This window comes from Dipodomys spectabilis, unplaced genomic scaffold, assembly GCF_019054845.1.
Source record: "Dipodomys spectabilis isolate Male_0828 unplaced genomic scaffold, ASM1905484v1 ptg000468l, whole genome shotgun sequence".
NCBI classification, from domain to species: Eukaryota; Metazoa; Chordata; class Mammalia; order Rodentia; family Heteromyidae; genus Dipodomys; species Dipodomys spectabilis.
The window spans coordinates 314,190-330,235 of NW_024871145.1; the positions used below are offsets into that span (position 1 = coordinate 314,190).

The 16,046-nt window shown below is 40.6% G+C and overlaps 1 protein-coding gene across 1 annotated transcript; it reads right to left on the reverse strand.

Annotated features, from left to right (window-relative positions):
* Window positions 1-9,601: 9,601 nt before the first annotated feature.
* Nexmif (neurite extension and migration factor) lies at window positions 9,602-15,508 on the reverse strand. The gene is made up of 3 exons (XM_042668694.1): window positions 15,383-15,508; window positions 10,453-14,812; window positions 9,602-9,759 (listed from the first exon to the last, which is right to left on the reverse strand). Exons 1-3 carry the CDS (start codon window positions 15,459-15,461, stop codon window positions 9,699-9,701), a joined length of 4,500 nt encoding a protein of 1,499 aa, XP_042524628.1. The 5' UTR covers window positions 15,462-15,508; the 3' UTR covers window positions 9,602-9,698.
* Window positions 15,509-16,046: the final 538 nt, after the last annotated feature.

Here is a 16,046-nt window from a genome sequence, read left to right on the forward strand (position 1 = left end):
CCCTGTGCACAGCTATTGATTGAGATTGTGTTTTATGAATTTTTTTTGTCAGTCATGGGGTTTGAACTCTGGGCCTGGATGCTGTCCCTGAGCTCTTCAGCTCAAGGCAAGCGTTCTACCACTTGAGTCACAGAGCCACTCCTGGTTTTCTGTGGTTAATTGGAGATAAGAGTTTCATGGACTTTCCTGCCTGGGCTGGCTTTGAACCATGATCTTCAGATCTCAGCCTCCTGAGTAGCTAGGATGCACTTGTGAACCCCTGACGCTCTATCTATCTATCTATCTATCTATCTATCTATCTATCTATCTATCTATCTATCTATCTATCTGTGTCTGTCTGTCTGTCTGCTTTTCTTCCCTCCTGTCCCCACACAAAAAGTACGTAGTTCATTTTCAACATTGTGTCTAGTATATCACTGCTGCATTTGTTCACCCTTTGTCCTGCTCTTTCTATGCCTCCCCTTACCCTCCCAAAGACAGATAAATATGAACAAATAAGACAAAAAAAAGTGAAAACAAGGGTTGGGAGTGTGGCTTAGTGGTAGAGTGCTTGCCTAGCATGCATGAAACCCTGGGTTCAATTCCTCAGTACCACATACACAGAAAAAGCTGGAAGTGGCACTGTGGCTCAAGTGGTAGGGACAAGTGCCCAGGCCCTGAGTTCAAGCCCCAGGACTGGAAAAAAAAGAGCAGAAAACAAAAACAGCAATAAAGAAAGACTGTTTGTTCCCATTTCCTGGAGTTCCTTTTGATAAATGTTATTTTATATGATCAAAGGCACATAAACATTGAGCCTTTGTGTTCCTCTCCAAAGAATACCCTCCTTTGGTCTCCCTGATTGTGAATGCCTAGAGTCCTGTATAATTTATTATGTCCCAGTGTATTTTAGATCTAGCTTCTACATATAAAAGAAAACATGTGCTGTTGTTCTTTCTGAGTTTGGCTTACCAAGCTTTTTGGTGGTTAATTGGAGATGAGTTCACGGACTTTGCTGGTTGGGTTGTTTTTGAATCTCAATCTCAGTCCTCCTGAGTAGTTATAATTACAGTATGAGCCACTGGTGCCCAACTTCTAAATAGAAAAATGTAGCAATAAAAAACAAAAACAACATAAAAAAGTACATAGCACTGTTTTTGTCCCTGAGCTTCTTCTTCTTCTTCTTTTTTTTTTGGCTCAAAGCTAGCACTCTACCACTTGAGCCACAGTGCCACTTCCAGCCTTTTCTGTTTATGGGGTACTGAGGAATTGAACTCAGTGCTTCATGCATGCTAGGCAAACAATCTGCCACTAAGCCACTTTCCCAGCCTTCATGGCACTGTTTTAATACAGATTTTTTTTGTATCAGTTCTGGTGCTTGAACTCAGGGCCTAGGGTGTTGTCCCTGAGATTCTTTTTCTCCAGGCTAGCATTCTACCACTTGAGCCACAGTGCTTCTTTCAGCTTTTTCTGAGTGGTTTATTGGAGATAAGAGTCTCAGAGACTCTCCTGCCCTGGCTGGCTTTGAACTGCATCCTCAGATCTCAGCCTCCTGAGTATCTCGGATTACAGACCTGAGCCACTAGCTCCTGGCTTCTTTGAACTCTGAAGTAATGACTTGGGAATTTGCTTTCAGTTTCATGGTAGGGGGTGAAGAGAAAAAAGGACAATGTAGTACATTTTCAATAAAGGAGTTCTTGGTTGTCTTTTGGTGTTAATTTGTGGAAGCACTCAGCAAAATAAAAAGTTGGAGACTTTACAGAGCCTCTCTCTCTCTCTCTCTCTCTCTCTCTCTCTCTCTCTCTCTCTCTTTCTCTCTCTCAATCTCTGTCAGTCATGGGGCTTGAACTCCGGGCCTGGACATTGTCCCTGAGTTCTTCAGCTCAAGGAAAATACTCTACCACTTGAACCAAGCACCTCTGGGTTTTGGTGGTTAATTGGAAATAAGAGTCTCATGGACTTTCCTGCCTGGGCTGGCTTTGAACCATGATACTCAAAGCTCAGCTTCCCGAGTAGCTAGAATTACAAGCATGAGCCACCAGCTCCCAGATCCATTTCTTTTTCTTAATTAAAAATTTCTGAGTGTTGGTGGGTGCCAATGGCTTATTCATATACTAGCTACTTAGGAGGCTGAGCTCTAAGGATCACAGTTCAAAGCTAGAAGGGACAGGAGTTTGTGAGACTCTCATCTCCAATTAATTACAAAAAGCCGAAAGTGGAGGTGTGGCTCAAGTGACAGAATGCTAGCTGTGAGTAAAAAAGCCAAACAAGAGTATGAGGCCATGAATTCAATCTTCAGTATGGGTGTGCGATGTTTTTTTTTTTTTTGGGGGGGGGGTCCAGTCGTGGGGCTTGAACTCTGGGCCTGGGCGCTGTCCCTCAGCTCTTCAGCTCAAGGCTAGCGCTCTATCACTTGAACCACAGCGCCACTTCCGGCTTTTTTTCTTTTTGCTCATATGGTGCTGAGGAATCGAACCCAGTGCCTCAGGCATGCAAGGCAAGCGCTCTACCACTGAGCCACCTTCCCAGCCCCAGAAAGCAGGAATGTTGAGTGACTGGTTGGATGTGAGGATGGAAGGGAAAGGAGTTTCTTCACATCTTCAGAAGGCAAAGGGATTATGAAATCATCTTGAATAAATACATCTGAGGATGTTGCAGAATGTCCTAGTAGAGACAGCCAGCCAGACTACAAACATAGACCAGAAACTTGGGAGACATTTGTAGAAAATGTGAGGAGTGACAGTTGAAATGGTGGAAGTGAATGAGGTGTTGCTGTGAGAAGGAAGGGACTGTTGGCTTGTGTGTGCTACCATGACCAAGCTGTGGTTTACTAGGGCTCCAGGTTCTGATGGACAGCTCAAGTGGCCTATGTGCTTGAAAGCAATGTCCAATTTTTCTAGACATAGCAAACATTAAAATACTGGGCACAGCAGGGGCAGAGATTTTGTGCACATATGCGTGCGTGTGTGCATGTGTGTGCGTGCACGCACACACGCATATGTACACACACACAAGCTGGTAATGGGCCTGTGTGCTGTCCCTGAGCTTTTTCACTCAAGGCTGGCACTCTACCACTTGAGCCACTTCTGGTTTTTTACTGCTTAATTGGCCTTGAACCATAGCCCTCAGCTTTCAGCTTCCAGAGTAGCTAGGATTCTAGGTGGGAGTCATCAGTGCTTGTGTAGGAAAATTCTGATGAAAGGAAACAGGGATGATGGTTGGATAGTAAGTAAAATAATGTCGAAGTTACAGGGAATTATGGAAAACCTGACATTTTGTGTACCAGACAAATCAGCTTTTATTACTTTCAACAAACAACTTGTACATTTTGAGAGGACTGCATCTCAGCAGAATTCATTTGGATTATTAAAGAAGGACATCATTTGTTTTAAGGTCTTTGAAGATGGGACATACTTAAAAAAGTTCCCCAATTTTAGGGGCCAAAGAATCTCCTACACAAACCTCTAGCTCAGTGCTTCTCAAACTTTAACATGCCCACAAGTCACTTAGGGATCTTGTTAAAATTCACATTCTAGTTCAGCAGAATTTGCATCAAATTGGCATTCAGCATTTCTAACAAGTCCCAGATGATGGTAATGCTGCTGGCCTATTCAAAGTGTTATTAAAATGTGGCTAAAACCTTCTAGGGCAATTTGACATTGACATTGATCAGTGGACTTGGCTTAAACAGTGTGGCAATGTATTGCAATTCTTTTCTTTTTTTCCCTATATTATGCTTGTTTTGATGTGTAATTTTACATGTTAAATGTAAACGCAGTTGTGTGTTTTATTTTGCATGTCTTTCTTCCATTTCACTTTTTAGGAAATTCATTTTTGATTATGTTTTAAAACCATATTAGTATGAGATGCATTGCAATAAAAATTGGTCCCTAACCAAAGATAGTTTGAGAAACACTGCTCTAGACAATGAACTTTTTATTTGGGATATGAATTTAATTAGAAATGGTTTGATTTCAGTTACATATGATTCTTAAGCAGTATTTTAAACTTTTCATTTTATTTATTCCATAAACAATAACAAAACTCAGCTAGGTAACAGTATGACAGTTTCACCATACATTCAGTCACAAATATTTAAAACTTTTGCAACAAGAACAACAAAACCAGAAGTGTTACAAGAATAATTTACAAGAAAAATCTATAAAACAGCAAGAAGCTCACAAATGTTCATTTTCTTTTGCACAAGATCACTACACTCTTTCACAACATGTTTTGTGTTACAAAATTCCCAACAAAAGTGTATTTTTCTTTGTATTGTGGTTTCTAAAACCAGAAACTTTGAAGTAAATATCCTTTTCTTAGCACCTAGTGGTGCAGAAAAAGGAAAACTCTCACATACAGACACTTCACAGCACTTTTTCTAAGAAAAATATACACTTACAAAATATGTTACAAATTGGCACACTTAAAAATATACAAGATTTCGTAGGCGTCTTAAGAGTGATCCTTAAGCTTTATACTTCAATTGACTCTACAGATTATTTATAAAGCTTAATTTCTAAAAGAAAAAAAGGCAACGAATTTCCTAATGTTTTTAAAGTTGCAGTGTCATATGTCAAACCAAAACTTAGGTTACATTCATAAAAAGGGCCTCAGAATGCTTTTAACTTTTTACTTTCTTAAATGCTTAAGGGGTCTGGGGAAGAAGAAAAAAATGGGGATGATCATTTTTCTTTAGCACCATAAATCATTAAACTTGTTAAAGAGGTGCATTCAGCTCTATGGAAACTAAGGACTAGTACATTCAAAACTGTAGGCAGCAAACTCTAGTCAGTGCTACAGGTATCCCAGTAGACCATCTTAAGATTTCTACCCCCCTACACTGGGAGTAAAAAAAACAAAAAAAACAAAACCAAAAGGCCTCTTCTAGTTTTCATTCAAGCCTTTTCTTTTGTGCTGTAAAACCGAGCATCTCTCAAAGAGGCAGAATGATGGAAATATCTCCTTTCTTCTTCTGGAGTGAGATGTCCTTCTGAGACTCAGAAAACCCCTTGAGTTTGGGGGATGGACAAGACATCTTTTCTATCTTGTGGATGAGTGTTTCTTCAGTGTCTTTAGTATTTCTTTACCCAGATACTGATTTTTTTCAAAGCCTCATTCATTTCCTTAAACTTGCACTAAGCCTCTCTCTTATATCCTCCTTCTCCAATAGTTTACCTCTTCTTTGACAATTCTCAAACCAAGAGGACATCTCAAGTATCATGTAGCTGCAATGGGAACTTTGCTTCATAACCGTAGCTACTGTTTTAATTTTGAGTGAAAAATGTGCCTTAAAGGGTAGCCTGAGTACTGTCATCAAAATAATACTACGTGGGTGGAGGACTCCTAAACTGATGACAGTGTTTCCTAAGTTAAACACTCCAACTAAATTTTTTTTCCTCTCTTAACTTGGGTCTTTGAGGGACCTTTACAAAATCTCTGGCCTACATTGTGTTTTGTTACTAAAATCGCTGATTTTTGGTACTAAACCATCTAAAAGTAACTCTCAGCTCAGTGAACTGTATGAATAGAAAAATCAACTTCACACTAGTTTTTTTCTTTTAGAAAAAGGACAGATTTCTGTTGTTATGGGCAATCATGAAATTTGTAAATGAACATGAGAACGTCTTAAAATTGGACAATCTCTCGAAAGTACAGGAGAAAAACCAACATTTCTAGTTCGAGCAATAGCTAGGACTAGCTCATACTTCACTTGCCTCTTCAGTGCAGAAACTGAGCTCTCTTCATTTCTTGGAACTGTTCTGAGAGCATCTGTAAATTGAAGATGCGGTATATCTGTGTCACATTGGTTCACTTTGGTAAGAACAAGCTTGACTAAAGAGGTCCCTCAATATGGTTTTTCTCCTTTAGGCAGTAAATGCTAATTGAAACCCAATAAGACAGAAATTCACTAGAACTGCAGGACCTCATGTGAAAGAATATAGGATGCTAGCTAGAGTTGTTTACAGTTTTTGTTGAAGCATCCTTTATGCTTCTCACTTACACACGCGTGTGCGTGCACACACACAGACACACACTCACCCCTCACTTGCCCCCCTCCCTTCCCCCCCCACCCTCGCACATACACAGATGCTTTCCAGCAAGGAAAAAAAGGTCAGAGAAGGTGAAGTTATCACAAAGCCCACCTAGCACCAAGGACTCCAGGGAGATGGCTGAAGAAGTGATGGTCAAGGTAGTGCAGGAGGTTTGAAAACATGTAGGAAAAGGTAAGGCCTTAACACATAATTGCACAGAGTAGCAAGAAGTCAGAAGGGCAAGCTAGGAGGAAGCAGCTGGTTTATCTAAGACACTGGAGAGGCAGAGAGACAAGCCACTGGGTCAAGCCAGTTATCATAGCCCAAACACAACTCCCAAAGTCTCTAAGACCCCTTGGTCAGGGCCACTATAACAGCACCCTGTTCCACATAGTACACCTAACCAGGGCAGGAGATCAGACCTATTCTGAACAGATCTTCAAGGGAAGGGAGGTTCCAATTTTCCTCAGGGATGTGATTGTATTATGGACATTTGGGTGTGGAAGGTTTCAAATTCGATTTGAAAATGGCCAAGGCAACAAAAGGTGATTAAGAATAGGAAGGTTTCCCTCTACATTTCCAGAAGAAAACATTCTGGTTAATGTTTTTTTTTAAGAGTCTGACAATTTGGAGAGGTGGAATTTGAGACCATGAATGAAGAAAAAGAAATGGAAATCAACAAGACTTCATGGGAGAGGCATTAAGAGGAAGCGGGCTTCCTAAAAAGGAAAAGTTAGAAGAGATCAGCAAGCAGAAATTTCATGCCAAGGAAGATGCAATATTTCTGACGTGAGATATCAGTGATAAAGTAAAACAAATAATTTTATACATCAGTCCTCATTCCACTAAGGCAGCTGGTTGAATAAGAGATCTCCAATGCCTACAATGTTGTGACAGGAAGAAAAAAGAATTGTGAGATCAGAGACAGACCAGGAGAGTGCTAAATGCTGAAGTGAAGAGAGAAATAGGAAATGTACGAGAACAAGCATCTCTGCCTTGACCTATTGCTCATTTCTCAAACTCGGTTTCCTGTTGCTTTTCAGCAGAAAAGTGTTATAAGTCACTAACTTATATGCTGACAACATGTAATGCACTGCAGGCCAATTTTTTTTAAAGGTGCTTTAAAAATGGCAATTCTCTTTGGAGAAAGGTATGAGCTATGCCCTAGAATTGGCCCTAATGGGCTCCATAGGAGCAACTGAAAGAGTATCCATTCCAAAGGACTCAGGACAGCAAATTCTGACAAGGAAATTGTTTCTGTTTGTACCCCATTCTCCAAAGCTGAACTGATACTTAAAAAAAAAAAAATCTGGGACAACTGCTCCCATATTTATTTATTTGCTCATATACATACAAACACTTGGCATTCATGGAACATTTTCTTTATTTCTTCTTTAATTGCCATTTTTGATTACATAAAAAGCACTCCATTTCTGTAAGCCAGCAGATGACTTTGAGCTCTGGAGTCATGGGGATCATAATGTAGGCTAAGTTGGTGATTCCAAGCCAAAATTCAGCTGCAAAAGAGAACTAACAAAAACAAAAAACAAAACCAAGGCCAGTTCCTAGGAAGTAGCCATATAGCCTTTAGTACAAACAGCTAGCTATCAGAGTAGAGAAATAGAAGAAAGTGTTCCAGTTCGATTATTTTTCCTTTTGGATGGCAGCTGTAGGGCAGGAAACGTGTTTCATCTGGTGCCTTTCCACTAAGTAATTTTCCAGGGCTCACTGCATGCAGAGCATCAAAGCCTAGGAATGGGACCAAAGTAGCCTCACATACTGCTCCTCATCCACTCATCCCCACAGACAAAAAAAGGGAGGGGGCGGGGGCTGATGCTGAGAACACACACAATCAAGAACACAGGCTTGTTCACTTTACTATCTAGCTGTAAGTAATAGAGCAGGCTGGTGAAAGGAATCACAGACTGGGAAGTATAAACATTTATATATGTAATAGGCTTCCTTCCATTTCTTTCTACTTTCAAATGTTGTTTCTCTGTGAATATATTTAGGTGGCAATTTCTAGGTAGGTTCCTATTTTGTTTAGAATGTTCTTGTTGAAACATCTTCCCATTTTTTTGTGAAGCCCCCCATTTTCCCCCACCCACTTATTCTCCACCCTCCCACCCCAGCCTATATATTCACAAGTTAATAGGTTAGTAACAATATTAGTAAGAATAGTAACAACAACAACAACCAACAACATGAATAATATTAATCCCCTATATCTGTATAGCACTTTACGATCTACAAAGCGCTTTCACATCCATTATCTCATTTGTGCCACAAAGCATCAGTCATCAGGCACAAAGGCCTTTGACTGTGCAAGGAAAAGAGATCAAATGTTAGAAGTTAAGTGGTGAATAAAAGGGGAGAAAAGGCTAGTAGTGAGAGATGCTGGAGCTGTGAAATTTTAACAAAAAGGTGGTGGAGGGGTGGACTGAATTGAAAATGTGACTTTGAAGTTTCTAGGAAACTGATATTTAAGTATATTGTGTGGCATCCAATACTAGTTGTCCAAATCAACTATTACCGAATTGTTCTATGTCATAATATAAGTTAGTTAATTCATGGGAAGAAAAATTAGTCAAATTGAAATGCCTTAACATTTAGAAAAATGACATTGGCATTGCAAGATTAACACTTAAAGAACACTAAAGCCATGAGATGAGTGCACTTTTGACAAAACTGGAATAAAACATTTAGGAAACTACTTAAATAAAAGGTATCTATGTACTTCATTTATTATTAGTGTCAATTTTATAGCTATTTTATAATTTATCCCAGACTATTATAAAATATATAAAACTGAGATATAAAGTATCAGCAATATAACTTTGCACTTAAATAATTTTCAGCTACAGATTTTGCTTTTTAGAAAATTTTCAAAGCATCTGTTTTGTTTCTTTGTAAAAGGTTCTGTAAATGCACACTCGGGTCCCTGACGGACTGAACTGTTTCGACTTTCAGACTTTTCCAACATTTTAGTCTTCAGGTGATGGGACAAACGAATCTTTACTGTGCCTTGTTTGTATTTCCACATAGGATAATAGAGTTTAAAAATGTAAAAGAATATATGTATGTATGCATGTATGTATGTATGTATGTTTGTGTGTATGTTATATACATATATACACATCTTTTTGAATGTGTATATATATATTTAAAATTCACTAATGAGCTTTAAACTGTGGGGTGAATCTGTGAGATGAGGTAAGGAAATTTGGCACAATTCAAACAGTATCCTTTATGTTTTGGTAAATTGTGAACACAACGTATTTTTCCACTGTGATCTAAAGGTGCTATCCACAAAAGTGGGGGTGGTTAATAGCAAGAATCACTGGAATGTTTCTAGTAAATTAACAGGGACAAGCTCCCCCAAATACTCACAACCAAATGTTGATACAGAAGTAAAATATATATACAGTACAGTCACTTCTTTGTAGTTTGGCACAACATTTTTCATTTTCCTTGTGGGTAAATAGTGCATAAACTACGAGTGCAACTGTATGACTTTTAAAATCTTTTACATAGAACATCAGATTAAAGTTTTTTTTTCAAAGACTTAGTCCCACAATTTAAAATTCGTTTAAGCACTTACATGTCAACATACATACCACAAGGCATATTTTGAAAGAAATAAAACACAAACATCAAATGTCTTTCTGGAAAATGTGAGTCTCTTCTTCAAACACGGGTAAAACCCAAAAATGCTGTTTCTGCTTTTAGGAGATTGTAGTCAGAATCCCTGCAGAAAAAAATCAAAGAATTTATGCCATCTTAGTTAGTTTTAGTGTATGGCCCAGAAAGGGATCATACAATGTAAATCTGTTAATATCATACTAAATGCTGTATGATGCAGAAAGATAGAGTGGGGGTACCAGAAAGCACTCCCAATTGCCATGTGTTGAGATTTTGTTTTCCAACTAATGCTCTTTTCATTTAAATGATCTTGGCTTTTTGTTTACATGACTTTTAAATTCTGTTGTTCAAAATCTGTCTTACTGTAAAGCCCTTCCATTCCCAAAATCATTCAAGAGCATATTTTAGTTGTGGTTTCCTAAGAAGTAAAAATCGATGCTGGATAGCAGAAGAAAATGTTGTCTTGTTAGAGCTTATCCCAAGCCAAGCCTGAACAAAATTGCCCCAATCTTTTGGGCGGCTTAAAGGTATAGGGATTTTCATGCAATTTTTTTCTTTCATTTTTAATTTGAAGAGAGAGAGAGAGAGAGAGAGAGAGAGAGAGAGAGAGAGAGAGAGAGAGAGAGAGAGAGAGAAAGAGAGAGAGAGAAAGAGAGAGAGAGGACGAGCTAAGGGAATGGAACAGTTTCTTTCATGCAAATTTTTGTTGTTAAGAGGGAAAAATATGAGGGATTGCAGGCTCAGCAGGTAGTAGGAAAGCCAGGAGTGCGCCATTTCAGCCATGTTGGTGCAGTATTACCTCAGTTTCTCAAAAGAAGTGGTCCCAGCTTCATCCTTATGGACCTGTTCTCGTTCCATGCGCTTTCCCTTACATTTCTCATCTCTCAGGGCCTTGGTGCTGGATTTGTGACGATACAACTTTTTGTGTGTCGGTCCGTTATTGCCTAAAGTGCTCATGTTATTGTATTTTTTATCAAAGAAGGCAGAGTGAGAGTCTTCATTATAACCAGGCAGGTCTGCACGAGCGGGATCGCCTATCACTGCTTTCCCATTGCTTTTGCTCACAGTTTTGATTGACCTGTGATTTTTGGTGGCTCCTGAGGATCCACTGTTGACCTTTTTCTTAGACTCCTGTGGTGTCCCAGCCAATATTTTGAGGGTTTTTAATTTTAGACTATTGGACTCAGAGGAATAGAATGTGTTAGTATCTCCATGATGCTCCATGGGTTCCCAGAGGGGCTCTATGGAGGCCATCATGAATCTTTGCACATCTGCCATACCAGAGGCAATGTTAGACAAGATGTAGGAAGGCTCCTGAAATTCCCGTTGGTCGTCATCCAAGAGGTTGTTGGTGTGAGTGCCCACGCTCATGTCATTCCAACCTGGGCTGCTCTCCTTCCTCAAAGCCCAGTCTCCAGAAAGTCCCTTCTGACTTGGCATCTTCATAGGAGCAACAGGACCACCATGTTGGATGTTATCAGTCAATGTCTTCCCAGTGGAAGATATACTGTTGGTTTGGCTTCCCCCACGGCCAATGCCAATTTGCATTTTCTCCCCATTGATGGCCACCCCATATTTTCCTTTCTTTGTTGACTTAGGAACCTGGCGGGAGGTTTTTCCAGGTGGCTTTTCAGTGGCTTTGTTGCTGGCTTTGGGGGATTTTTTCCTGCTGTTTTTCTGAGAAGAGCTTTGGTTCACAGGCCCACCCTTGCTGGGTGTTGTTTTCTTTCTTGACTTTGACACTTTGTTGTTGGTACTTGTTTGGCCATCTGGATCATTAAACGTTGACAAGCAAGGGGTTTTGGGGAGCAAACTGACAGAATCCTCATCATTGAACATATGGAACTGGAACTGATGGTTATTTAAAGTAAATCCATCATCTGCTTCGACTTGTTGTGAAAGGGTACTACAGTCCCACTTGACTTTCTCCATGCTGCCCAATGGTCCCGAGACACCCTCTTGGAACCCCTTCATTGTTCCTAGTGTCTTGATACTCTCACATCTGGCAATCTGAGGGGAAAGACTGGGGGTGTCGGGTGGGGATATCTCGGAGAGAGAAGAGTGGCGGAATTTGTCAGGAGTGAAGTTGGAGATATCCAGAAGATCAGTGGACTCCTTCAGTGGTGCTATCTCATCAATGCTCTGTTGGATCACCAGTTTGGGGCTGCAGTGGGCCAGGAAATCATCAGTGATATCGTCATCACCATCCTTTTCACAGGACTTTAAGCTTAAGGAGCAAAAATTGCTTGAGCTGACAGAGAGTGGGGCCATTGAATCAAAGCTGAAGAGCCGAGCATCATCCACACTGACTGGACCCTGCTGGAAAGGAAAGCCAATCTCCCCATTAGTAAAGTGACATAATTGATAAGAGTCATCAGATGGGAGCTGGGGGTCCTGCACAGAGGCATATAGGACCTTGTTGCAAGTACTGCCCTCACTATTGAGGCAAGTAGGACTATACGTCGTAACAATGAGGTTATTTTCCATGGAGACTACTTGGGAGGTTTCAAATTCATTGGATTGGTTTGAAGCTATCTCCCTGGAGACTTCAGCCATGAATTCCTGGGGGTCAGATGTAGCCTTGTTGGGCCACACATTGCCATAGTTGCTTGATTCCATTTTGAAGTTATGAGGTGATGGCTGCAGCTCAGAGTCAGAAGATGAGGACAGCACACAGTCCTGGGCTGGCTGCAGAGATACAAACGCCTTTTCTGTTTGAGTGAGGCTGCCTTCATTTTGCTCTGGAGAATGGTGAGCGAAGTAGGAGATACCAGTATTATTTGACAAGTCAGAAGCATCTAACAATGTCTGCAGATACCCACCAGGGATAACAGGTATGTTAGTGGCAACATTAGCAGATGACAGAGGCATTTCAGAAGAGCAGGTGGTTGGCAGGAAAGTAGAATTCTTAGCAACCTTTGCCTCATGAAATTCAGACAGATGGGAACTGTTTGAGGTTCTGGGGATTACTTCATTTTTTAAGTTAGCCTTGGAGGATTGCTCTTCCAATGGAGTGCTCATTTGAGCAACTGGCTTGCTTTCTTGTGTAACCTTGATTTTCTTGGATTTTAATCTAGCTTCACTTTTAAACTTGATTTTATTGAGGACTTTCCTTTCTGGTCCCTTAAATTCTGTGTCCTGGCCTTTGACTTTCACTGAGTCAGGACTTGGGATGTCATTTGCACAGCTGGGAGCAGCTGGAGGGCCTGACTTCGCCGCGCCTTTCGGTCCTCCTTCTTCTTTGCGATTGCTAGCTTGCCTCTGATCATTGCAGAAGGAAACTTGCTTACTACTTGCTGAAGTTTCCATGGATTGGATCCTTTGAATCCTGTGCCTGTTGCCAAGTTTCGATTTTCGTTTACGAGCAGGTGGCAGGAACGACACCTCAAAGCTACCTGGTTCAAAGCTTTGCTTTTGGCATAAGGGTGTCTTGATGGAGTCGCTGTTGCTGTTTCTCTGCTTTTTCTTCTTCTGCCAGAATCCCTTCAAAGGTGCCAACTTGGAATATTTGTTGAGCTGATTCTCGCTCAGATTCACTGTTGTCTCACTGGCATCCACCTTACTTAGCTTCACCAGCATGTTCTTCTCACCTTTAAAGCGATTGATAATGATGTATTTGATAATAACAGGGGGCTCCTTGCGGGTTACTTTTCTTCTCTTTTTGGGACACCATTCATCATCATCTTCTTCTTTGGAACTACCTGGCAGCCATTCCTTCTTCTCATTTACCTTCTCACCCTCTAGTGAGTCCACATCATATAGATAATCTTCACTGTATCGGACTTTTCTCTTCGCTCGTAGTCCATAGTTCTGCTGGGAGGAGGAGCTGCCAGAATTTGTGTCCCGAGCCATATAGCGGCTACAGTCTTTGATCTCCCCCATGGCATCATATGAGACCTCAATGAAGGAACTGTCATCGCTGAAATTCCCTGATGTCTCCAAGGAATTCGCAAGATGGTCCAGCTTTGGATTCTTAAATTGCTCCCCCTCAGTCCCACTGCAGGGTTTATTTAAGGCCAGTTTATCTCCATTGTCTTTTCCATCATTTTTCTCCACCACTTTGTCTTCATGTTCTTCATCTTTGCCTTTCTTCTTGTCCAAGATTTTATCTTCCTCTCCCCAGATGATGCTCACATCGGGGACCTTGAATTGGGAGAGATCACTACTCTGCTTCAGGACCCCACTCTTAGCTTCCCGCTTAGGACAGGTAGTAAAGACACTGGGGAAAAAGTTGAATTGAGCATCTTCCTGCATCAAAAGGGTGGTCTTGTCACGAACATTGTCCTGAAAAGATTCATAGCGAATTTTCAGGGAGCAGACATCACTGCCCAGTGTCGACTCATCATCATCAAACATGTAGTTATCCACATCTTCTTCAGAGAATAGGTTGACCGATAGCTCATTCTTGGAACAGAGGTCGAGCAGTTCAATCTTGCTCTCACTAATGAAAGTCTCAAAGTAACCCCAATCCTGATTGGAATTTGCTAGCAAAGCTTCTTCTGTATTGCACTTATCTAACAGCAATGCTTCATAATAACTTTTCTGAGTTGGATCTTCCAAGTCGATGTCAGGTTTTTCAGCTTCTCGTCTATCTCCTGCCCTTGATTTATGCAGGGGGAAGCCTAGGAGCTGATCTGAAAGAAGCTGCTCTCCATATTTCGTGTTTTCTCCAGCATTAATGCACTGAATCCCTATATCAGACACTGCACACGTTTCATAATCCCTGTTCAGATCGCTGACTTTCAGACTGATCCCTGGCTCAGGATCTACTGCCTCCTTAGATTCCATGAAGCAGCCCAAGCAAGTCCGGCTTGGCTGCATGAGGCAGTCTCCATTCAGAGCTGACATGCCTGCAGGCTCCATTATGGCAAATGGAGCTTTCTCACACTCATTGGGCAGTGACCATGTGTTTAGGCCTTTTGCAACTCCAGATGTGAGGGAGATGGCATTCACAGAAGCACTATTAGCGGCATGCTCAGGTGCTTCAATCAGACCCAAAGGGGAGGGAGGGTTCTGCATACAGGGCTTCTTAGAGGAAAGAGGCAGGAGACCCCTAGGAAACATCAAAGTCTCTTTTTGTACCGCTGGTATTGGCTGGATTGGTGCGGCAGCTTCTAGAGCTGCAAATGACTTCATTGCCACATCCTGGTCCTCTGAGTCTAGAGAAAAAAAAAGAGAGAAATGGCAGGAATAAAATTAAGAGTCTTAAACCAGACTTGCCAAATCTCTTTATCCTTGATCATATAACACAAACGAAACCTCTGTTTCCCTGGCTTTAGAAATAACTTTCATGCAAGTGAAAAACAATCATTTTTAGCCATAGCTCGTTCTTCAGAAACAAGGGAAAGAATTGGACTGATTGATCATTTGATGTGGAAAATGATCAGATGGGACATTCATGGTTTTGATCTATGGGGCCCATCCTAGGGACTTACATTCTGGAAACATGTAGTGAATCTAGAAATTGTAAGTGTCATGTCAGAGAATATTTCTGATTCACTAGGAATTTTGAGGAACTTCATCTGATACAGATAATTTGGAGGACAAATGTGTTGGATTTGATCACTCTCAAAGACCATTCTATCCCAGTGAAAGATATAAAAGAATAAAGTTGAGGATTAACATTAGTCTTAGAGCTATCCTGGACTCCACCTGTACCAAACTTTGTGTATACTGGAAATAACAAGATCCTGGGAGAGATATTACATACTATAATTAAATTCCCTTACCATTTTCCTTGACCCCATTAATCAGGGCGTTTTCTCCATTGGCTGAGGCAGCAATAGCCTTATCTTGTTGGTTATCCATGAATGTAACCTCTTATTGTTTCATTCCAAGTCCAAATGCTGTCCAACCTGCACATTTCAAATACATAATAATAGTTATTATTGATTTTGAATTTTGCAGGTTATTTCAACTATAAAGTTCTTAAAATAATCATTAACAGTTATCTGCTTCCAGACTGGCTTTGTGACTGCTCTTGTTTTGGGCTCATAGTTTATACCTACTATATTAGCCAACTAGGAAACCCACACTTAATTAAACTCATGCTTAATGTAATTCATACATCCTAGGTACTTCTATTCCCTGTAGGTCATCATACTTTTAAAAATGGAAATGCAAGAACGTAGGCAAACTTTGTGTTTCCTCCAGACAGTAATACATTTAATGTAATCATAGCTGTCCAGTTAGGAAGGACACGAAACAAGACTCCAGGCAAACTTGAAATAAAGGACATATGAATGTGGAGACTTGTTTTATTTCTGTTTGCTTCATTTCTACTTCAGACCACAAGTTCTTTACAAACTAGCTAATTCATGTCACAACATACACAATCTACCTTCATACCCAGATTTTTTCTGTGCCCTAAAATTTGACAGCTAAGATAGAGAG